This window comes from Tachysurus fulvidraco, chromosome 16, assembly GCF_022655615.1.
Source record: "Tachysurus fulvidraco isolate hzauxx_2018 chromosome 16, HZAU_PFXX_2.0, whole genome shotgun sequence".
Taxonomy (NCBI): Eukaryota; Metazoa; Chordata; class Actinopteri; order Siluriformes; family Bagridae; genus Tachysurus; species Tachysurus fulvidraco.
Window position 1 is genome coordinate 13,071,324 of NC_062533.1, and position 22,414 is coordinate 13,093,737.

The 22,414-nt window shown below is 39.5% G+C and overlaps 4 protein-coding genes and 1 long non-coding RNA gene across 6 annotated transcripts; 3 read left to right on the forward strand and 2 right to left on the reverse strand.

The window, feature by feature from the left end:
• Positions 1–2,086: 2,086 nt before the first annotated feature.
• LOC113655608 lies at positions 2,087–6,227 on the reverse strand. The gene is made up of 2 exons (XR_007138074.1): positions 5,163–6,227; positions 2,087–4,707 (listed from the first exon to the last, which is right to left on the reverse strand). It is a non-coding gene; the product is annotated as an uncharacterized LOC113655608 (long non-coding RNA).
• Positions 6,228–6,508: 281 nt separating this feature from the next.
• Positions 6,509–7,624, forward strand: LOC113655602 (ankyrin repeat domain-containing protein 9-like). Its single transcript, XM_047801381.1, has one exon. It carries the CDS (start codon positions 6,721–6,723, stop codon positions 7,525–7,527), a length of 807 nt encoding a protein of 268 aa, XP_047657337.1. The 5' UTR covers positions 6,509–6,720; the 3' UTR covers positions 7,528–7,624.
• A 2,094-nt stretch (positions 7,625–9,718) lies between these two features.
• Positions 9,719–10,914, forward strand: LOC113655604 (ankyrin repeat domain-containing protein 9-like). The gene has a single exon (XM_027166197.2). It carries the CDS (start codon positions 9,907–9,909, stop codon positions 10,753–10,755), a length of 849 nt encoding a protein of 282 aa, XP_027021998.2. The 5' UTR covers positions 9,719–9,906; the 3' UTR covers positions 10,756–10,914.
• Positions 10,915–12,593: 1,679 nt separating this feature from the next.
• Positions 12,594–15,081, forward strand: LOC113655603 (ankyrin repeat domain-containing protein 9-like). Its single transcript, XM_027166196.2, has one exon. The coding sequence runs from the start codon at positions 12,650–12,652 to the stop codon at positions 13,463–13,465; it is 816 nt and encodes a 271-aa protein (XP_027021997.2). The 5' UTR covers positions 12,594–12,649; the 3' UTR covers positions 13,466–15,081.
• On the reverse strand, positions 14,846–22,406 carry cpsf2 (cleavage and polyadenylation specific factor 2). 2 transcript variants are annotated; one of them, XM_047801815.1, is made up of 15 exons: positions 22,263–22,406; positions 21,686–21,858; positions 20,540–20,699; positions 20,311–20,416; positions 19,750–19,879; positions 19,546–19,661; positions 18,934–19,121; positions 18,323–18,613; positions 17,696–17,796; positions 17,366–17,569; positions 17,122–17,274; positions 16,543–16,768; positions 15,915–16,226; positions 15,537–15,671; positions 14,846–15,226 (listed from the first exon to the last, which is right to left on the reverse strand). In XM_047801815.1, exons 2-15 carry the CDS (start codon positions 21,832–21,834, stop codon positions 15,134–15,136), a joined length of 2,364 nt encoding a protein of 787 aa, XP_047657771.1. In that variant the 5' UTR covers positions 21,835–21,858; positions 22,263–22,406; the 3' UTR covers positions 14,846–15,133. The 2 variants fall into 2 exon arrangements, with proteins under 2 accessions (XP_047657771.1, XP_027021991.1); XM_027166190.2 differs by having other exon boundaries at positions 22,344–22,388.
• Positions 22,407–22,414: the final 8 nt, after the last annotated feature.

Below are 22,414 nucleotides of genomic sequence, written 5' to 3' on the forward strand. Positions count from 1 at the left end.
TTCAGAAGGGATGCTAAGGGAAGCTGCCTTGTTTTTAATGTGTCCTTCTCTGCAGGGATAATTCCATAAATCTCTTCACTGGAAGGCAGATGCATGGAGGTATGCGATAGTATACTGTGTTTGGAGGACAAAATGAGAGAGAGCAAGCAAGTACTGGTCAAATACTGGCACAAATTATTTATAGTATTACATGTTTTACTACATAGGCTTAATGCATCATGAAGATATCTGACTGTGAACAACCATTGTCGAGGGATTGGGCGCTGGGCATAAGTAACACTAAAATAGCTCCATTTATTCACTGTCTGAGAAGAGGAGGAGGGGTGATAGCCACAGAGATAAAAGATAAAAGACAAAACTGAGAAAGAATAACCTTTTGATCTTGTCTTCCACAGAGGCTCATCAGGACCGACCGCAAAGTTTATTTCCTACAAAAGCAGATGTTATGTGCTGACAGAGAATTCCTCTGAGTTTATTTCCCCCAACCCAACAAGCTTCATAGGGAAAATAAATCGCTCTGAGTAAGCAGGAGCTCGGATGAGCGGGCAAGGAAGACGAATTACATCAAGCTCTGACCTCAAACACCCGGAGATCTGCTCATCTGCTACCTTTGAGGAAAACTATGATTCGCAATATACAAGGAGAAAATAGGTTAGTTATCCTTAAGAAATACCATTTGCAGTTTTACTTCATGCCTCCTAACAAACAGGGTTACCTGGAAACCTCCTTGTGTTCACATATACAAAAACCATCCAGCAAAGTCACATAGGGATTTATTCTGCAGTATATACAGTACAATAAATAAGATCTGCAGCCAACTTCTTCTTCTGTACACATGATGGTCTACATATACACAATATGGAGCTGTTAGCATCTATAATACATCTGGTCTTGTGCCAATGGTCAGTGCTATAGCCTCTACTCATTCCTTTGTACCTCAGCCAGATGCCCACTATACAATGGGCAGAGAACAGTGATTCAGGAGCTGAGGAAAAATCTTGAAGGGATACCAGGACATTTATTTATCATTTATTAACATTTATTTATCTTTGGTCTTAGCAGCAAAAGAGGAAGAGTCTGGTTTATCCAACACCTTTCAAAGATTCAAGTCAGTGATAGTAGTTACTTAAAGCTTGGTGAGTAAGGTTGAATCAAATACACTGACTGCACTCTTACACGTTAACGTTTCTGAGAATCTGGGCAAACCCAGCTCCCCCACCTCAAAACTCTGAGGTAAATCACAAACAGGTTGGTTTGTTAGTTTGTTTGTGTAATCTGTCCTGGTTGTGTGCCATCCAGATATTCAAGACCCAAATATTAAGTGTAGTATTAATATGTAATATTAATGCACAATTATGGGTCAGCAAAGTTGAATTGCTTTACACTGCTTCACCCAGCAGTCAGCAAACAGTATATTGCTCTGCTCTGATCTAAAGCAGTACTTGCATTTGCTGCCCAAGCAATTAGTACTTGGTCAGCATATACCTGGCCCAAATACTAAGTGAAGATGCATTGACTCTTAGCTACAGACTTAAATTGCATGTAGCATACAATGTCAATATATTAACTCTTTTGCTGCTACTACACTCCTTAGTAATGTACACCCAGTCCAGAATATGGTATAAGTATGCTCTGAGTGATTAGGTTTATAGCATATAAATTTATAGCATTGTGCAATGTGCCTAATTTGACATAACGTAAAACAGAGCTAAGCACAAACTGAGAACAATCTGTTACTGTCAGTAAACAAAACCTTTCTTGTCATAATATCTGGTGAGTGTGACCTCACTATCCATGATTTCTATAGTTGTATCTCAATTTTGAGCCTACAGCTGCTGCTTCCATTATAGCTCAGCTCCACAGTCAGCATTATGAAGGCTAAGAGGATTAGCTGATGGACAGTTTCTGGCTGTCCTAGTCAATTATCCAAATGAAAGCCCAGATCTTGCATCAAACCGAATTTTATGTCTCTGTCACAGGAAGTGGAAAGACACAGTGGAACAGTTTTGTTCAAAAGTTTGCATTCCTTAGGAGAATTTGCAAGATCTGTACCACTTTTAAAGAAAACATGAGTGAGAAGGCAAAACAATTTCATTGATTTTTTTATAGCACAATCAAACAAAACAGAACAAAAAACAAAATAAGGAAATAATCCCTGTTAAAAAGTTTGCATACTTTTAGTTCTTAATATCGTCTATTGCACCCTTTAGCATCAATGATCGCATGCAGTCTTTGTAGTAATTGTGCATGAGGTCCTTAATTCTCTCAGGTGTTATAGCTGCCCATCCTTCTTGGCAAAATGCCTCCAGTTCCTGTATTTTTTTTTTTGTTGTTGTAATGGCCACTCCAGAACCTTCACCTTTTTCTAGCCATTGGAGGGTTAACCTTGCCTTGTGCTTTGGATCATTGTCATGTTGGAACATTTAAGGGTGTCCCATGTGCAGCTTTCCTGTAGAATGCAAATTGTTTACCAGTATTTTCTGATAACATGCTGCATTCATCGTGCCATCAGTTTTTACTAACCTCCCTATGCCACTGGTGCTCACACAGCCCCAAAACATAAGCGATCCATCACCACGCTTTACAGTTGGGATGGTGTACGTTTCACCGTAGGCCGTAGGCCATAGGCCTTGTCCACTCCTCTCCAAACATGATTTTGGTTGTGACTATAAAGTTTAATTTTGGTCTCATCACTCAACATGACTCCAGAAGCTTGAGGCTTGTCTAGGTGCTGTCTGGCGTACCGAAGGTGCGACTTTTTGCGGCATAGGCACAGTAATGGCTTTCTCCTGGCAATTCAACCATGAAGGTCATTTATGTTCAAGTACATCCTTAGTGTGCTCCTTTAAACACCACCATTTTTTCCAGAGCAGTCTTTATTTCTCTCTAAGTTGTTTGTGGGTTTTTCTTTGCATCCAGTACAATTCTTCTGGCAGTAGTGGGTGAGACCTTTCTTGATCCAACTGACCGTGGCTTAGTATCAACAAAACCTCTTATTTTCCACCTCATTATTAGAGTTTGAACAGTACTGACTAGCATTTTCAAGTGTTGAGATATCTATTTATATTCTTTTTCCTGCTTTATAAAGTTCAACTACCTTATTATGCAGGTCCATTGACCATCCAGGTTCTTTTGTCTGACCATGGGAAAGACAAAAGAACCTGGATGGTCAATGGACCTGGATCAAGGTTGTTAAGGTGATTTTAGTTATTATTAGGTTTCTATGTAATAAATAATTATAACAATAAGTCTATGTAATAAATAATGACTTCATGTGACCATTATCAGACATATTTTCCAAATAAATTGGAAAGTTTGTTTAAAAAAAAGTTAAAAATTGTTAAAAAAAAGTTTAACAATTTCTTTTAGGGTGGCAATACTGTTTGAAGGAAGGGGCATGTGGGGGAATAATTGTGGATTATAGAAAAGCCTTTACAGGATAATACCTCTAACGTCCAAAACAATATTACCTGAGAGTGGAACCTAGCTCATCTCAAGCATCTCGTAATACATCTATAAGTAAGTAGGTCTGGTCTGGTTATTAGTACATCTATAGTTTCTAACTCATTGAGGACATTCCATATCATTACACTGGCTATGCCCAATGTTTGTTTAATGGCCCTGATTGATTTTCTCTCTTTCTTCAGCATCCAAATGGCTCGCTTTTCTCCTGTAGACAGCTCTCTGTTCTTCTTGGGGTTTTTTCTTCCTTTAAAAAACAAATTAAATTTGCACATTGTCTAATATACAAAATGCACACTGATCAGCACTATTTCATGCATTTGTCCTGTACAGTTTTGTATTTTCTGTTTGCACTAGGTTGCACACAATGCATTTTATGTGGCTAGGACAACTTACTTTAAGTCCTAAGCTGTGTCATTTTATGTAGCATCATGGTCCTGGAGAAATGTTGTTTCAAGTAACACGTCTAGATGTAAATATCAGTAAATGAATGCTAAAAATTCTCAAACCAAAATGTTTTCAGTGTACACCAAAAACAAAATAACTGGCTTTGCTGTTCCGGTACTTTCAGAGCGTACAGTATATATACACCATGTATATGACATTTGATACCTCACTCAACACTACCTGCTAGGAAATAAGAGAATGGGAATCTTCTAGAGATAATGGCAATGGATTTCTGCTTTAGTTCTCTTGCTCACATTGGCTGATCCGAAGTCGCCGACAGTGCACCTCACTGCTGCTCCAAATGTGTCATTATTTCTTTTCCAATGTTGTTGTCAAACTGCTCCATTGGAGATAATTAATGCTTGTTCAGTTAACACATAAGCCATTTTAGTTTTTTATTCTGAATATATTATTCAGTTTGTATTGTTATTCATTTCAGAAATTCTTGTGATATATTCAGTTTGTGCTGGTCTGACTTAAATAAAATAGTGTTTAAAAATTACTTTGTGTTTAAGTCAGTTTTGTGTTTGTATAGAGACCCATTGGTGTCGGAACCATTTTATGTGGGTGGGACAGGACCCACCCACTTTTTAAGACCAATAATATTGGACCCACCCACTTTTACCGTCCCTATTCAGTGCATGTCTTTTTTTATTATGCTCATGAGATGAAATAGTTTGTTTGTGGCTGAGGCAATGTCCTTGAGCTGGCACGCATGTGCAGAAGAGGATTAGGACAGTGTCAAAGAGGGACTGTAGCTCCGGGGGTCCTGCTGGGTTCATTGTTGGCCAGATGATACTATCAGTAAGCACTGTGGATGTGTTAGGGAGGAACCCAAACGCAGGGCAAAATCCAATAAAGAGAGTTTAATAATACTAATAATAATGATCCAACCTAGGACACAGTTCAGATGTGAATCCACACAGGATGAAAAAGAAACAAAGAGACAGAGGCATAAACAGGGCAAAGTCACAGCACCAACCTCATAACAGAAGCACGGAAGCTACAGGTAGCCAAAGTACTACTGATAACACTAATCTTATTTCAAATTAAACTTAGTGATAATTTCAGTTTTGTGGAAGATCAGAACATTTACTTCCTATAAAGTCATTCCTTTACTCAGACTTAAGAAGACAATAAAATGTTGAATGTAATGTTACAATACTTCAAAATACTAAAAATCTCCTGTGTAAACTAAATAGCTATCTGGTAACAGTACAAACTGTCAGCATTATATATTAAAGTTCAGTCACCTTTACTTGTGCAATTCTGATGACTAGATAAAACTTCTCTCCCAGAACTGGTGTCCAGAACTGCAAATCAGCTTCCTGTGACCTTCATTACCTTTGATTTTAATTAAAATGCTAATGTTGTTCAGAAGTGAATGAAATTTCTGTTGTGAATTTTCTAAAATACATTCACAATCTAACCACAGCCATATAGCCATGTTCAAAGTTGTGGCTCTAATCACTGAACAAAAGGCAATGTGTCATTATAAACATTTAAGATCATCATTTTTGTTTCATTCCTTAATCTAAATCAGAATCCTTCATTTGACTTCAAATATAATCAAAGTAACTAAAAAACCTACAGCTCACATCTTTGCTTAGAATGTATTTAATTTCTTACTTTACACCTTCAGACATCAAAAATGCATTTGTTCATTTTCTGGATGACTTCTAAATGGAATGAACCACATGAAACGATGTTATTAAATAGTAGGTTAAATTTGGCGGCAAAGCGTCGCCATAGCAACCAGCAAACGCGACACTTCCGTGTATAATGAACGTCGCTTCTGAGCATGCGCAATAAGCGACATCATAATAATCACCCTGATCATTTTTGTGTTAGTGACAGAATGCCTGTAAAGGACTACTGATGTCATGTTCTTTCACAAGCATATCCCGTAATTAGGTATTATGTATATACTATGTATTAATAACGTAATTAGTATTTATGAATTAAATTAGCGTAGCGTAGCATAGCGTCACCACGGCAACAGGCAAACGCGACGTGCGCACGTATTTGTGACGAATGAACGTAAGTTCTAAATCTAAATTCTAGAATGTAAAAGATTTCTATACTGTATGTTCTCATAATACCTGGTGTAGACTGGCAAGATGGATGGCACGTGCGATGAACACGAGATCTTAACATTTACATTATTGTGGACAAAATAATAAGGGTTAGATGAATTTTTAAAAAATCCATTCTAAATGGGTCTGATCAACAGAGGTGGCAAAAGTACACACATCCTTTACTCAAGTAGAAGTACAGATACTCATTTTTGAAAAGACTCCAGTAAAAGTAGAAGTAGTGACTACACTCTTTTACTCAAGTTAAAGTAAAGTATGGGCTCTGACATGTACTTAAGTAAATATACACACACACACACACACACACACACACACACACACACACACACACACACACACATATGTATAAATAAAACGACGTCCAGTTACCAGCATGACACTAAACAGGTAGTATCGGTGACTTTTTACTTAAGTACATGTCAGAGCCCATACTTTACTTTAACTTGAGTAAAAGAGTGTAGTCACTACTTCTACTTTTACTGGAGTCTTTTAAAAAATGAGTATCTGTACTTCTACTTGAGTAAAGGATGTGTGTACGTTTGCCACCTCTGCGTAATTTTTGTTTATGAATGAAATTAGCGTAGCGTAGCATAGCGTCACCACGGCAACAGGCAAACGCGACGTGCGCACGTATTTGTGACGAATGAACGTAAGTTCTAAATCTAAATTCTAGAATGTCTGTATGTTCTCATAATACCTGGTGTAGACTGGCAAGATGGGTGGCACGTGCGATGAACACAAGATCTTAACTTTGTACCAAGCTGTAAAGCAACATGAACCTGTGCAGATGTTGGAGGACATGCGGAACATGGAGATATTTCACTGGGAAGAATGCAGCCACCAACGGACATACACTCCATCTGAGGCACTGATGTATGCCATCGTGCACGACCACAGAGATTACGCACAATACTTGCTGAATGAGTTCTCAGATGGTGCTCTTGCCACACCAGGTGAGCATGCCTGCTGCAGTCATTCATCTGCTCCACACTTAGCCTTGGCTGTCCACTACAACAGGAAGGAAATTATGGCTCTCATTCTTCAAGAGACTTCTTGGTCCTACATGAACCGAGGAGAATGCAAACACGTGGACGAGGGCAGAACTCCACTCCATCTGGCATGTGAGCTGTTACACTCAGATGCTGTCATACTGTTACTGGCAAGTGGGGCTTCACCACAAGCTGAGAATAAAGATAGTATGACACCGCTGGATCTCATTCTCGAACAGCTACGGGCCTCCAAATGGAACACACGTGCCAAGATGTTATGCCTGGAAAGGATGCTCATGTTCATGACTGAGGTGCGGTTCAAAATGAAGAGCTCACTGAAAAATGATCCAGAGTACTGGTCCAATGTTCTGGGAGAGGAGACGTTTAACTACCTGATTGGAAGAATTCCAAGGACACTCTTTCTCTTAGCTATGAAAAGAACTCTGACTCAACTACCTCTTCGTGAATTTTTCAAAAGTCTGGACGAACTGCCCATTCCAGCTTTTCTGAAACCCCTCCCACAGAGCCCTTAATACAGTCCTAACAGTGGAATTTTTACTGAAACATACTTTTGTTTTTATTATTTTTATTGAATTTTTATCTGTGTGATAAATAAATCTGTAATGTAAATTCATGTGCATTTGCCTTTTATTGTCTTTTAAATCAATTTTAAACATCCTGATTTGAAGTTTTTCCTGAAGTTTTTCTTTTTTTCAACACTGACTACTAAAAGAGATTATTATTATGTTATTATTATGATATGAAAATCTTGGTTCCAACAATATTTTATATGCAAGTCTTTTTTCAGTGTCCATCTGTCCAACAATGATTTAAGTTTAACCATTATTACGTCAAGACATTTACGTTATTGTGGGCAAAATAAGGGTTACATGAATTTTAAAAAATCCATTCTAAATGGGTCTGATCAATTATGGGTAGGGGAGACTGAGCCAGTGGCATCAGTAATGACGAGGAGGCCTGGGCCATGGTGAGCATGCTCATGTGATGAAATAGTTTGTTTGTGGCTGAGGCAATGTCCTTGAGCTGGCGTTCATGTGCAGAAGAGGATTTGGACAGTGTCAAGGAGGGACTGTAGCTCCTGGGGTCCTGCTGGGTTCATTGTTGGCCAGATGATACTATCAGTAGCAGTGTGGAGGTGTTAGGGAGGAACCCAAACGCAAGACAAAGATCAGAACATTTAGTTCCTATAAAGTCATTCCTTTACTCAGAGTTAAGAAGACAATAAAATGTTGAATGTAATGTTACAATACTTCAAAATACTAAAAATCTCCGGTGTAAACTAAATAGCTATCTGGTAACAGTACAAACTGTCAGCATTATATATTAAAGTTCAGTCACCTTTACTTGTGCAATTCTGATGACTAGATAAAACTTCTCTCCCAGAACTGGTGTCCAGAACTGCAAATCAGCTTCCTGTGACCTTCATTACCTTTGATTTTAATTAAAATGCTAATGTTGTTCAGAAGTGAATGAAATTTCTGTTGTGAATTTTCTAAAATACATTCACAATCTAACCACAGCCATATAGCCATGTTCAAAGTTGTGGCTCTAATCACTGAACAAAAGGCAATGTGTCATTATAAACATTTAAGATCATCATTTTTGTTTCATTCCTTAATCTAAATCAGAATCCTTCATTTGACTTCAAATATAATCAAAGTAACTAAAAAACCTACAGCTCACATCTTTGCTTAGAATGTATTTAATTTCTTACTTTACACATTCAGACATCAAAAATGCATTTGTTAATTTTCTGGATGACTTCTAAATGGAATGAACCACATGAAACGATGTTATTAAATAGTAGGTTAAATTTGGCGGCAAAGCGTCGCCATAGCAACCAGCAAACGCGACACTTCCGTGTATAATGAACGTCGCTTCTGAGCATGCGCAATAAGCGACATCATAATAATCACCCTGATCATTTTTGTGTTAGTGACAGAATGCCTGTAAAGGACTACTGATGTCATGTTCTTTCACAAGCATATCCCGTAATTAGGTATTATGTATATACTATGTATTAATAACGTAATTAGTATTTATGAATTAAATTAGCGTAGCGTAGCATAGCGTCACCACGGCAACAGGCAAACGCGACGTGCGCACGTATTTGTGACGAATGAACGTAAGTTCTAAATCTAAATTCTAGAATGTAAAAGATTTCTATACTGTATGTTCTCATAATACCTGGTGTAGACTGGCAAGATGGATGGCACGTGCGATGAACACGAGATCTTAACATTTACATTATTGTGGACAAAATAATAAGGGTTAGATGAATTTTTAAAAAATCCATTCTAAATGGGTCTGATCAACAGAGGTGGCAAAAGTACATACATCCTTTACTCAAGTAGAAGTACAGATACTCATTTTTGAAAAGACTCCAGTAAAAGTAGAAGTAGTGACTACACTCTTTTACTCAAGTTAAAGTAAAGAAGTATGGGCTCTGACATGTACTTAAGTAAATACACACACACACACACACACACACACACACACACACACACACACACACACACACACACACACACACACACACACACACACACACATATGTATAAATAAAACATGACGTCCAGTTACCAGCATGACACTAAACAGGTAGTATCGGTGACTTGTTACTTAAGTACATGTCAGAGCCCATACTTCTTTACTTTATCTTGAGTAAAAGAGTGTAGTCACTACTTCTACTTTTACTGGAGTCTTTTAAAAAATGAGTATCTGTACTTCTACTTGAGTAAAGGATGTGTGTACGTTTGCCACCTCTGCGTAATTTTTGTTTATGAATGAAATTAGCGTAGCGTAGCATAGCGTCACCACGGCAACAGGCAAACGCGACGTGCGCACGTATTTGTGACGAATGAACGTAAGTTCTAAATCTAAATTCTAGAATGTCTGTATGTTCTCATAATACCTGGTGTAGACTGGGCAAGATGGGTGGCACGTGCTATGAACGCAAGATCTTAACTTTGTACCAAGCTGTAAAGCAACATGAACCTGTGCAGATGTTGGAGGACATGCGGAACATGGAGATATTTCACTGGGAAGAATGCAGCCACCAACGGACATACACTCCATCTGAGGCACTGATGTATGCCATCGTGCACGACCACAGAGATTACGCACAATACTTGCTGAATGAGTTCTCAGATGGTGCTCTTGCCACACCAGGTGAGCATGCCTGCTGCAGTCATTCATCTGCTCCACACTTAGCCTTGGCTGTCCACTACAACAGGAAGGAAATTATGGCTCTCATTCTTCAAGAGACTTCTTGGTCCAACATGAACAGAGGAGAATGCAAACACGTGGACGAGGGCAGAAATCCACTCCATCTGGCATGTGAGCTGTTACACTCAGATGCTGTCATACTGTTACTGGCAAGTGGGGCTTCACCACAAGCTGAGAATAAAGATGGTATGACACCGCTGGATCTCATTCTCAAACAGCTACAGGCCTCCAAAGAGAACACACGTGCCAAGATGTTATGCCTGGAAAGGATGCTCATGTTCATGACTGAGGTGCGGTTCAAAATGAAGAGCTCATTGAAAAATGATCCAGAGTACTGGTCCAATGTTCTGGGAGAGGAGACGTTTAACTACCTGGTTGGAAGAATTCCAAGGACACTCTTTCTCTTAGCTATGAAAAGAACTCTGACTCAACTACCTTCTCGTGAATTTTTCAAAAGTCTGGACGAACTGCCCATTCCAGCATTTCTGAAACCCCTCCCACAGAGCCCTTAATACAGTCCTAACAGTGGAATTTTTACTGAAACATATTTTTGTTTTTTATTATTATTTTTATTGAATTTATATCTGTGACTGGCATAAATTTGTATTTTAAATTCATGTGCATGTGACTTTTATTGTCTTTTAAATCAATATTAAACAGTCTAAAGTTAAGACATTTATCCTGATTTGACGTTTTTCTTGAAGTTTGTCTTTTTTAAATCACCATCTACTAAAAGAGAGTTTATTATTATTATTATTATTATTATTATTATTATTATTATTATTATTATTATTATTATTATTATTATTAAAATCTGGGTACCAACAATATTTAATATGCAAGTCTTTTTTTGGTGTCCATCTGTCCAACAATGAAAGTGTAACCATTATTACGTCAAGACATTTACATTATTGTGGACAAAATAATAAGGGTTAGATGAATTTTTAAAAAAAAATCCATTCTAAATGGGTCTGATCAACAGAGGTGGCAAAAGTACACACATCCTTTACTCAAGTAGAAGTACAGATACTCATTTTTGAAAAGACTCCAGTAAAAGTAGAAGTAGTGACTACACTCTTTTACTCAAGTTAAAGTAAAGAAGTATGGGCTCTGACATGTACTTAAGTAAAAAGTCGCCGATACTACTACCACAACTGGACGTCATGTTTTATATATATATATATGTGTGTGTGTGTGTGTGTGTGTGTGTGTGTGTGTGTGTGTGTGTGTGTGTGTGTGTGTGTGTGTGTGTGTGTGTGTGTGTGTCACCAAGGCCATATCCCAAACTGTAGGGAGATTCCAGCTGTCCTTGAAAACAACTCAAAATTATTGTGATGTTTTACAAATGACAAAATTAATGTTAATTAAATTAAACACTTCGTGTTTTTTGGGTTGACACCAGGGGCGGGTCTAGGATTTCATCTTTAGGGGGTTTTAGCCCTCAGTGAGAATTTAAAACAAGAAGAGTTCTATATTATATATTATATGACAACTCTGGTAATAAGAATAGTGAAATTTCACTGCTTTTGTTTGCCGTCTTTGCGTCTTTCCGCCGATTAACGTTATAGATAAACGCCTCCAGCTCTGACTGCGCGTGCACGCTGCGCGTACCTGTGCTTTTCCGTTCAAATAAAGCACAGATGAAGACGCACTTTTGAAAGACAACACACGCATGTGTAAAAGCAAAGTAAAAAAAAATAGCTTTTGGATCAAACTGATAAATAATTTTCTTTCCCATCGACGACATGTCCTGCATTTTAACGTATTTTTTTATTGTTTATTTATGAAAGTAAAAATGATCCTTATAGTTTTAAGGTGGCTGAGATTGCAGACAGGGGGCTGAAGCCACCCTAAAAATTATTTCAAACATCTCCCTCATATATGGCCATGTGTGTTCAGGAATGTCCTCGTTGTTAGTTATTTTAATATCGGTGACTCCCTCTGAATTAACATTAGCCATTCCTTTTGTAGGCGTGCTGCTCATTAGCTCCGCTATCCTTTAAACGATGTTATTAAATAGTACGTTAAATTTGGCGGCATACCGTCGCCATAGCAACCTGCAAACGCGACACTTCCGTGTATAAAGAATGTTGCTACTGAGCATGCGCAATAAGCGACATCATAATAATCACCCTGATCATTTTTGTGTTAGTGACAGAATGCCTGTAAAGGACTACTGATGTCATGTTCTTTCACAAGCATATCCCGTAATTAGGTATTATGTATATAGTAGGTATTAATAACGTAATTAGTATTTATGAATTAAATTAGCGTCACCATGGAAACAGGCAAACGCGACGTGCGCACGTATTTGTGACGAATGAACGTAAGTTCTAAATCTAAATTCTAGAATGTAAAAGATTTCTATACTGTATGTTCTCATAATACCTGGTGTAGACTGGCAAGATGGGTGGCACGTGCGATGAACACAAGATCTTAACTTTGTACCAAGCTGTAAAGCAACATGAACCTGTGCAGATGTTGGAAGACATGCGGAACATGGAGATATTTCACTGGGAAGAATGCAGCCACCAACGGACATACACTCCATCTGAGGCACTGATGTATGCCATCGTGCACGACCACAGAGATTACGCACAATACTTGCTGAATGAGTTCTCAGATGGTGCTTTTGCCACACCAGGTGAGCATGCCTGCTGCAGTCATTCATCTGCTCCACACTTGGCCTTGGCTGTCCACTACAACAGGAAGGAAATTATGGCTCTCATTCTTCAAGAGACTTCTTGGTCCTACATGAACCGAGGAGAATGCGAACATGTGGACGAGGGCAGAACTCCACTCCATCTGGCATGTGAGCTGTTACATCCAGATGTTGTCATAATGTTACTGGGAAGTGGGGCTTCACAAGTTGAGAATAAAGATGGTATGACACCGCTGGATCTCATTCTCGAACAGCTACAGGCCTCCAAAGAGAACACACGTGCCAAGATGTTATGCCTGGAAAGGATGCTCATGTTCATGCCTGAACTGCAGTTCAAAATGAAGAGCTCACTGAAAAATGATCCAGAGTACTGGTCCAATGTTCTGGGAGAGGAGACGTTTAACTACCTGGTTGGAAGAATTCCAGGGACACTCTTTCTCTTAGCTATGAAAAGAACTCTGACTCAACTACCTTCTCGTGAATTTTTCAAAAGTCTGGACGAACTGCCCATTCCAGCTTTTCTGAAACCCTTCCCACTGCAACCCTTAATGCAGTCCTAACAGTGGAACTTTTACTGAAAACTACCTTTGTTTTTATTATCATTTTTATTGAATTTATATCTGAGTGACTGGCATAAATTTGTAATGTAAATTCATGTGCATGTGACTTTTATTGTCTTTTAAATCAATTTAAACAGTCTAAAGTTAAAAGACTAATCCTGATTTGAAGTTTTTCTTTAAGTTTGTCTTTTTTGCTACACTTTCTACTAAAAGAGATGATGATGGTGATGATGATGATGATTATTATTATTATTATATGAAAATCTGGGTACCAACAATATTTAATATGCAAGTCTGTTTTTTCGGTGTCCATCTGTCCAACCATGATTTAAGTGTAACTATTATTATGTCAAGACTTTTACATTATTGTGGTCAAAATAATAATAACTAAATAATCCATTGTAAATCTCCATTCCACCATCTCCTAGGGTAGTGGTCCCCAACCACCGGGCCACGGACCAGTGCCCGTCCATGAGCCATTGGGTCCCAGCCTGCACAGAAAGTATAATTCTTAAAATAATTATATCTAGCCAGTTGTAATTCTCATCTTGTTGAGAAAGGTCAAGCTGGACTGACAGGAAGGCTACAGTGTCTCAAATAACCATACTTTGCAACTGTAGTGTCTCAGCATTTAACACACAGAACCCTGAGGCAGATGGGCACCAAGCAGGTTCTAGTACTGTCAGCTAGTAACAGATATCTGAGAGTCCAGGTGAAACAGGATCACCAAAGCATCACCAAAATGGAAGTTTTGAAAATTTGAAAGATAAAACTATCCAGTGCTGGAGAACACATGCTCAGTCTACCAAATGTGCTGTTAAAGCCCAGTCACTTTAAGGTTTGACTACTGCTCAGTCGATTTGTTTTTGGTCAAATAATCCAACAATCAGAAGGTGTTTCTATAAAAGTGGCTGGAGACTGTATAGGTTGAAAGTCCTGCTGACCACTTTGCCTGAGCTTAATTCAGTTTTCAAACAGTAAACAGTACAGTTTCAGCCTATGGCAGTTCAGTTCAAGCCGTTTCATAGGTTTGCCACGCTGGGCTTCCAAGCGAGTCAAAAATGAATACTAGTCCACTTGCAAAAGCACACAGGATGCTCTCACTGACTCTTATGGACAAACATTACAGAAAAATTAGGTGCTCATTAATTAGTTTACCTGAATGTTTGAACAGTAAATTTAAATTGCGTGGTGACTCTGTAACTGTAATGTAATCAGTTCTGAGCTCATGGTTTTGTGCAGCTTAGTGAGACTATAAGGTTTCTAAATTACTCAATGACCTACGGGTCAAATGATGACATTGGGAAAATGTCGCCATCTGGTGTCAAAATGTCGCCAAACTGAGTAAAGTGTACACACACATACCCCTAATATCTCATGAACGTGGACAAAACTTTTTTTTTATGTCAGAAAACCAATTTTATCAACAGAAAACAAAAGGATTAAAAAAAAAAAAATACAAATGAATTCATCCATAATCAAATGTTTTCTCAACATCCTGCTGAGTTCAGGACAGATCTGCAATGTCTTTGTGAGCATGTGCATACTGAGAGACTCAGGGAGAGCATCTGCAACAGTGCAGGTAATCAACAAATAAACATAGAAACTACAAAAAAGAATTTAGGACATGTAGGTCCCAGTCAAGCAGATTACAGCTGAAGAGCGGTGCTACACCACGGCATACTGCTGATACAGCAGCTCCCGAATCCTGAAGTAATCCTCACACATGCAGCCCTCTATCCCAATTCGTCCTGCTTCCGTCTGTGTGAAAGAAAGAAAGAAAAAGAAAGAAAGAAAGAGTGTAAGCAAACAGTCCAGTAAATGAAAAATATACAAACAATACATAAGACAGAGAACAAGAATGAGAGAGAGAAAGACAAGGATATGAGAGCACAAAAGATAAGTCAAAGATCAGTGAGGTCTTTTTCAAATGAGAACAAATATTAAATCTCCAAAAAAAAAGTCCCTTGTTAACAGGAAGTGTACAGACACATTGATGAAAGAAGCCAAGCTGATCATATGAGCACTGGTAATGAACAATGAGAAAGAGGAGGAGTTGGAGGAGTCTTACCCTGCGCACAGCCACCATGTTATTACAGACAAGTACTCCGCCCACAAACTCGGCCTGGATCCCCTCACGCAGCAGAACCTGCTTGAAGTCCGAGAGCCTTGGCTCGTTAATGAACACAGCCTGGTGACCTGGAGCCTGTGAATACACATGCACACAGACAAGCAAAGTAAGGTGTAAATTCATCTTGTGTCTTGTATTACACAGGAACAGAGTTAAACATGGACCGAAAGCTAAATCGTCATTTTCTGATAAATGCCTCACGTGTCTGATATTCCCTTATTATTTCACTGCGTCTACCTGAATATTCATATCCTCTGCACCCTCCCTGGTCATCAGACCATCATCCAGTGTAACACACTGCATGCTCACTTCACTCACCTCAGTAAGTGGCAGTGGCTCCAGTGTAGGAATGACATCGCTCTCCTCTGAGATCTCCTTCTCGTCCTCTCCGAACAGTGTCTTCATGGCCCGCTGCGTTGCTACAGTGCTATTCTCAGCCATGACTTCAGGGGTCACATCCATTGTGATCTCTCCGTCCTCTGTATCGTCCCTGGTGTCTCCGTCCTCCAGAAGCACACCCGTGTCCACCTTCACCACACGCATGTCCAGCACGCCATCTATCCAAGCCAGTTCTGTTTCTTTGGCCTTGCAAAACTGCAGAGAGCTGACTAAAGAGTCCTTTAGCCTCACCTACACAAAAGAAAAACATTAACATCGGTTAAAGACTGAACAACCATCAAGTCCCAGGGAAATATAAAATCCGGCCATTTTTTTGATCAGCAGTAAAACCATCCCAACAGACACTAACACAACTGACACAGTCAAAGTCAGAGATCACAATTCTTCCTGAATAATTTTCTATTTTGTGCTGCTGCCACATGATTGGCTGAATCAGACCCTGTATGTAGGTGTCCCTATTCGAGTGGACCTGAATGTATACATTTACTGTACTGTAATTAAAACTTAACCATGTACAGAAATAATTTGTATGTTAACGTCTGATTACCTGGTAGATGTGTGTTTCGCTGGTGGCGTCCACAGTCTCCTGCAGTTTGGGTGTATACACTTTGATATCTTTACCGCTGAAGGCCTTACAGGACTCAGCCAGGTCCTGACTAGCCTCTGGAGGTCCGTGAACAATAACTAGCTGCCGGGGCTTCATTTGGTTTATAATCTTCTTAATGGAATCTCCATCTGAACGTCCCTCGTAGTCTATGTAAGTGACTCGAGCTCTGGGAACAGAAGCATAAAGATCTTACAGCCTCATGTTCACAGCCGTGTGTGAACAAATATTTTTGTGTTATTTGAAACTACGCTAATCCTTTTTTTTTGGTCTAACTCACATGACATTAACCTTATTGTAATGTGGCCTGTTACCTAGAATGTGTTTAAAACCCCTGAGGTTTTCAGAACAGAAAACAATGATGGTGATCGTTGGGTGAGTGGTGAGGAGCTATGCTGGGGTGAGGGAACCTCTGTAAACCTCTGGGAACCTCTGGACTAAAGTATAGTATCACTACTAGAGGCATCCCGTTTCTTTGAAAACTAGGTTTAATATAAAGACAGGCAGGAAAAGGATGCTAACCTTATCTCTAGTGTCTCCTTAATAGATATGCACTTAGTGGGGACATCCGAAAGGTCCTGCTCCATTGGCTCATCTCCGTTAGCCAGGCCTGACTCCAGCTTACTCTTCTCCTCCTCTGTGGCCTGCAGTTCAGGAACCAGGAACTCCTCAGGTCTGGAAGGATCACATACCAAATATGGCGCTGAAATTTATTATTCAGAAAACAAAGAAGAAAAAAAACAATATATCTGAATCGGCAACTGACCTAATGATCTCTCCGTACTCATCCCATTTAATCCTCTCCTCATGAGTAGGGAACATGGGGTATGATTTTTTGGCCTGTTTGAAGAAGCTTCCTTTGCGCCCTCCTTCACCTTTCATCATCAGATCGTGATGTTTGCTCTTCACTACTGCAGGCTGCTCCAAATCATCTTCCATATCACTCTCATCACTCGAGTCCACATCCACCCTGAGCAGTTAGAAGGAGCTTTACAATTTACAATCTAACTTGGTACTTAACGGATTCGGCTCTTCAGCGCTCCAGTTGCATGAAGTTTAATAACCTGTTAATAATCTGATCCATAGATCTACTCACTCTTTCGCTTGTTCCAGTTTTTTAGCAGTTTCTTTCTTTATTTTCTCCTTCTCCAGATACTCCTCCAACTCCTTACCTTCCAGCTTGATCCTTTTTTTAATCTGGTGCCAAAACAAAAAGGGACAACAAAAATGAAATCAACACTGTGTTGCAATCAAACCTGCTGAAGAGAGAAACATTAAAGCAGTGATATAAGAAGTGACACCTAGCGATCATATAATTGCAGAACTTTTTTTGTAATTGCTAGTTTGGCCATTTTGGGTAGATTCTCTTTAGGGTCAGTAAACTACTGCTCAAAAGTTCTGTTTGTACTTCCTTTGAAAATCAGCATTAGGATGTGCATTGAGCAAATCAGACCGCCATCTTCAAGACTATGAAGCTTGGGCCAGAAAAGCATATAAAAGACATCAGACACTCTGGACAGAAGATCTGAGGCTGAAACTACAGAAACATTAATAAGACAAAGACTAAACTATGCCATTGTGAGGACAAAAGGGGTATCTGGGTGGAAGAAATCTTAGGTTAATGACAACTGAGGCTTTAGAAGATGTGTATTACACACTATAAGCTAACTGACTGGCTATTAAACATGGGAATTATATTACTATAAAAATGTAGGAGGTTTACCTCTAAATCTATCATCTTCTCTCCAGGGTGGTCTATAAGGTAGCGCGCCAGCGTGCCTGGCGTGGTGCGATATGTCAGGATGATGGAGTTTTTGGAGTCCTGGCACCACTGGATAAAAAGCTCACGTGAGAACCCAGACTCCAGATCAGGCTGGCTGCACAGCACCACTTTGGGACTCGGCACTCGTGCCAAATCTGCTAAACTGTGGCACAAAGACAGGTGGCGGAACTGGAACGGGTTGTTGCGCTTGTCTTCGAAGCATCGCATCAGCTTGTCACTCATCCACTCCACCTAGGGGAGGGAAAGGAAAAAAAGAAAAAATAAATAATTAGACATATGGTATAATCTCCCAGCACTAGTGAAAACCATTTTCCCAACTGGACCCCGTAGATTATAATAAGCATCTGCACTGGACATCCCTTTAGACAGAATATGCTTAAAGTGCAGGGGTAAATTTTCCAAGAGGAAAACCTGATCTCCCCCCCCACGGTGCTCCTAAAGTATTAGACTGCAGACAGTCTCATTAATATATACTTTAGTGTGGATCTACCCGAGTCACAGCCCTTAGCTACAACCCTAGGATAGTTCTAAACACCCATGTCCTTGATTACCTGAGACTTGGAGAATTCCACCACATTATAGCTGACGTTGTTGAGCAAGGCGAGAGAGTAGACGCCCAGTCCTGCGTCCTTCGTCCTCCAGATCTGATCCAGTAGCTGAGCAAGCTCCAGCACACGGCCTGCGGTATCCACTGCGATCAGCACATTGCCGTCATTACGCAGCGTTTCCATGATGTTCGCTGGAAGAGAGAGAACATAAAGGTGTGGTGCTGAGCAGACTTCCTGAGAGGAGCTGCAGTAAACACAACCTGAAGATGATGCTGTATATATTTAAACGTTTTTATACCACAGCACTTTGAAATTCTTGAATATGTTCGGATGATTATTTTTATTTATTTTTTTTATACCAGCAGCTCTGACAGGCAGACTGTAACTCGAATCACAATATTTTTTTTGTTGTTGTTTAATTTCCTCATTCTGATATATGATCATTCACAGGAACAGATTCACCGGGACTCACCATATACAGCAGACTAATGTGAATAATGTCTAATGCTAAACTAATAGCTGATATGGTATGCATGTCAGCTTTAATAATTATACGCAGAATACATTAAAATGTATTGTTTGAACATAGCATGTTGAGAGGGTGTGAGAACTTACTTAGGAGCTGCTCATCACGCTGTTTCCTGCGAGGCTGAACGTAAGCGGCATTGAAGGAGTCCGTGATAAGAAGTGAGGGACGACTAACCGCCTCGAGGGAACAGCCGTTCAGGTGACTGCAAGATCGAGCAGAAAACAGTTAATTTCTTATGGAAACTAATTATTAACTAAATTATAAAAAAATAAACATTTAACACGTTTTACATTTCTCTCTTGTGGTTGAAATCCACAGCATAAATAATTTCCTCTTCTCCATCCTTTACGATTTTCCAAATGGTCCCACCGAGCATGTGTCCCGCAGGGAGAGGGGTGATGGACAAGCCGTGTCCTTTACCTGTTAAATAAAACAGATGTGTAGACTAAGTCAGACTGCTTGTTCTCATGACTTTTGAGTGAGGAACATTTACTTTATTTCTCATTGAATTACAGACACTGGGCTACAACTATAGAAGGAATTTCCATTTGCAATTTGTCCTCCTGCTTGCAGAGTTGTTCTATACAGATCACTCTTCACCCACCATCCCTTGTGTGTCATGTTTCTTATAGTGGTCTGTGAAGCACAGACAGCTAGTGATTTAAAATAAATAAAATTATACTCTCTAAAATACAAGTCTCTACTACACAAGTTTTAACTGATTTCCTAGTTATTAGCAGGTTTCTTTGGTCACGCAAATAAATAAGCTGTAAATAAAACACACAATAAGAATTAAAAATGAGTTTAATGTGTTGACCTATGTTTGGAACACGAAGGTCCTTGACTTTTACCTTTCAGATTCACAATCTGCGAGTATTTCAACTGCAGGATCTTGTCAAAAGCTGAGTCAACATCATCCAGCGTGAACAAGGCGAAATTCTCTGTGTTGTGACGAGACTGTGAGAGAGAGACATTACATCAGAAACAACACACTCGGTGTGCTGCGTGTGTTCATATTTTATTTACACTTTTTGTTTAGACCTTTTTCTGCCCTTCCCACACACAAATCCATGTTCGTACCTGATAAAGATCATACATGAACATCTGACCCATCTTATACACAGGGATAGTGGCATAGATGGCACAGTTGAGACCCAGTTTGCCAACAGCGTAGGGCAAAGCGCCGAGATGAAGTGGATCTGGATGAGACAGAAGCACTGCATCCACCTGATGGACATATCTGAAACAGCCATACAAACCAGAATCAAATACAAACAGGGCAAAAAAACAGGACTCTGTGCTCCACTGCTTAATGTTCTTCGGATGAAAAATGTCTTTCGTTCATTCAGGTTGAGCTCTTTTCACTTTTCTTAACGGTTTCCTACATTACCTATAATGCCATTTGACTTGCTGATTGTAAGTATTTATGCTGCATTCAGCTAAAAGTCCTAACTCGGAATTGACAATCTCCAAAACAAAAACCAGAGAAAACAGCCCCTCAATTTGTAATCCTGTAAAGTCTCTTTATTCATGGGTACAGTTTTCTCTTCTGTAAATCTAAATACATGCTAAAGTCATGATCAATATTTATAGCTGGCTATATTGTTGTAAAAAAAGGCCAATGGTTTTCCCCACTTTGTAACCGACAGACCCAGAGTTATAGATAGAAGCCTTTGTTTGTCACGTTTACATTACAGCGCAGTGAAATTCTTTCTTCGCATATCCCAACTTTGGAGGTTAGGGTCTGAGCACAGTTTCAGTCACAATATAGCATCTCTTGAGCAGAGAGGGTTAAGGGCCTTGCTCAAGGGCCCAACACTAAGAGCTTGGCAGTGCTTGAACCTTAATCTTCCGATCAACAACCCAAAGCCTCAGCTGCTTGAGCCACCACTCCCCATTACGAATTCAAACTCTCACTTCCAACGGAAGTAAAAAGCTAGCTGAGCTGAGTGTCAGCTAAAAAAATAGTGTACAAATGCTTTGCCTTCTGGACCTCTTAATCCAACGTCCCTGTCTCTAGTGGTTTTATGCTGGATTTCTCATCGTCAGGGTTACACGATGGATCTGGAGTCTATCCTACACCTAGGGCAGTTTAGTGTTGCCGATGCACCTAACGGCATATTTTTGATAGAAACCAGTGAACCCACATCCCAATCTCAAGGAAGACACCTGGGATTACACAGCACTTACTTTTAAACGTTTCACGGTAGGATTTTTCTTAATTACCTTTTCATAGCATCTATGATGTCCATGGAGAAGCTCTCATCCCAGCCACAGTCCAGCAGGAAGCGGAACTCGTCTACCTGTAACAGGTAACAGAGAGCAGACTCCTCCTGCACCCCAGACACTGCAGTCAACTTGATGATGGACGTCATCCTGAACACTGAGATCTCTCACACCTAAAACAACGGGTGGAGAAATTAAAGGACACTCTTGGCACACTTCTCTAAATAACAATGACTACCATTAATTTCAGTATGCATCTCAGTATACACAGGAACTCTACAGACTGTAATCTAATTAAAAACAATTTACCATCTATATAATAAACAGTGTAAGAGTATGATCCTAAAGATTCAGTTTGCTACATCGCATGGAGTCAAATGTCACAAAAGAAACAAACATTTTAACAAATGACTCAAGTGTCATTTTAACAAATGACTTAATGACTCACTACAATTTGTTTACTAGCATAACAACTTAACCAGCTGGAAAAGAACTCCTGTATGGCTAACAAAGCTAGCAAACTAGCTAACTAAACCGAAACATAACTATTAAACAATATCCACTGATAGTAGCATACCGGATAACGTGCTAAATTTAACGTAGTGTTTTCACATATGACAAATGTTTATAAACGTGACGAAAGTCATTGTTTATTCACATTTTTCGAGCCACACGGCTCACACTTTCTTGTGTTTCCGCCATTTTGTGGCTGCGTCTTCAATCGCAACC

Excerpts from the sequence above, each read along its gene's own strand:
- LOC113655602 (XM_047801381.1), top strand. The coding sequence starts at position 6,721 with ATGGGTGGCACGTGCGATGAACACAAGATCTTAACTTTGTACCAAGCT.
- LOC113655604 (XM_027166197.2), top strand. The coding sequence starts at position 9,907 with ATGTCTGTATGTTCTCATAATACCTGGTGTAGACTGGGCAAGATGGGT.
- LOC113655603 (XM_027166196.2), top strand. The coding sequence starts at position 12,650 with ATGGGTGGCACGTGCGATGAACACAAGATCTTAACTTTGTACCAAGCT.
- cpsf2 (XM_047801815.1), bottom strand. The coding sequence starts at position 21,834 with ATGACGTCCATCATCAAGTTGACTGCAGTGTCTGGGGTGCAGGAGGAG. Across the intron at positions 17,797-18,322 it reads AGAAGATGATAGATTTAGAG|ATTAAAAAAAGGATCAAGCT; the intron begins GTAAACCTCCTA and ends TTTTGGCACCAG. Across the intron at positions 16,769-17,121 it reads AAGGAGACACTAGAGATAAG|AGCTCGAGTCACTTACATAG; the intron begins GTTAGCATCCTT and ends TTCTGTTCCCAG.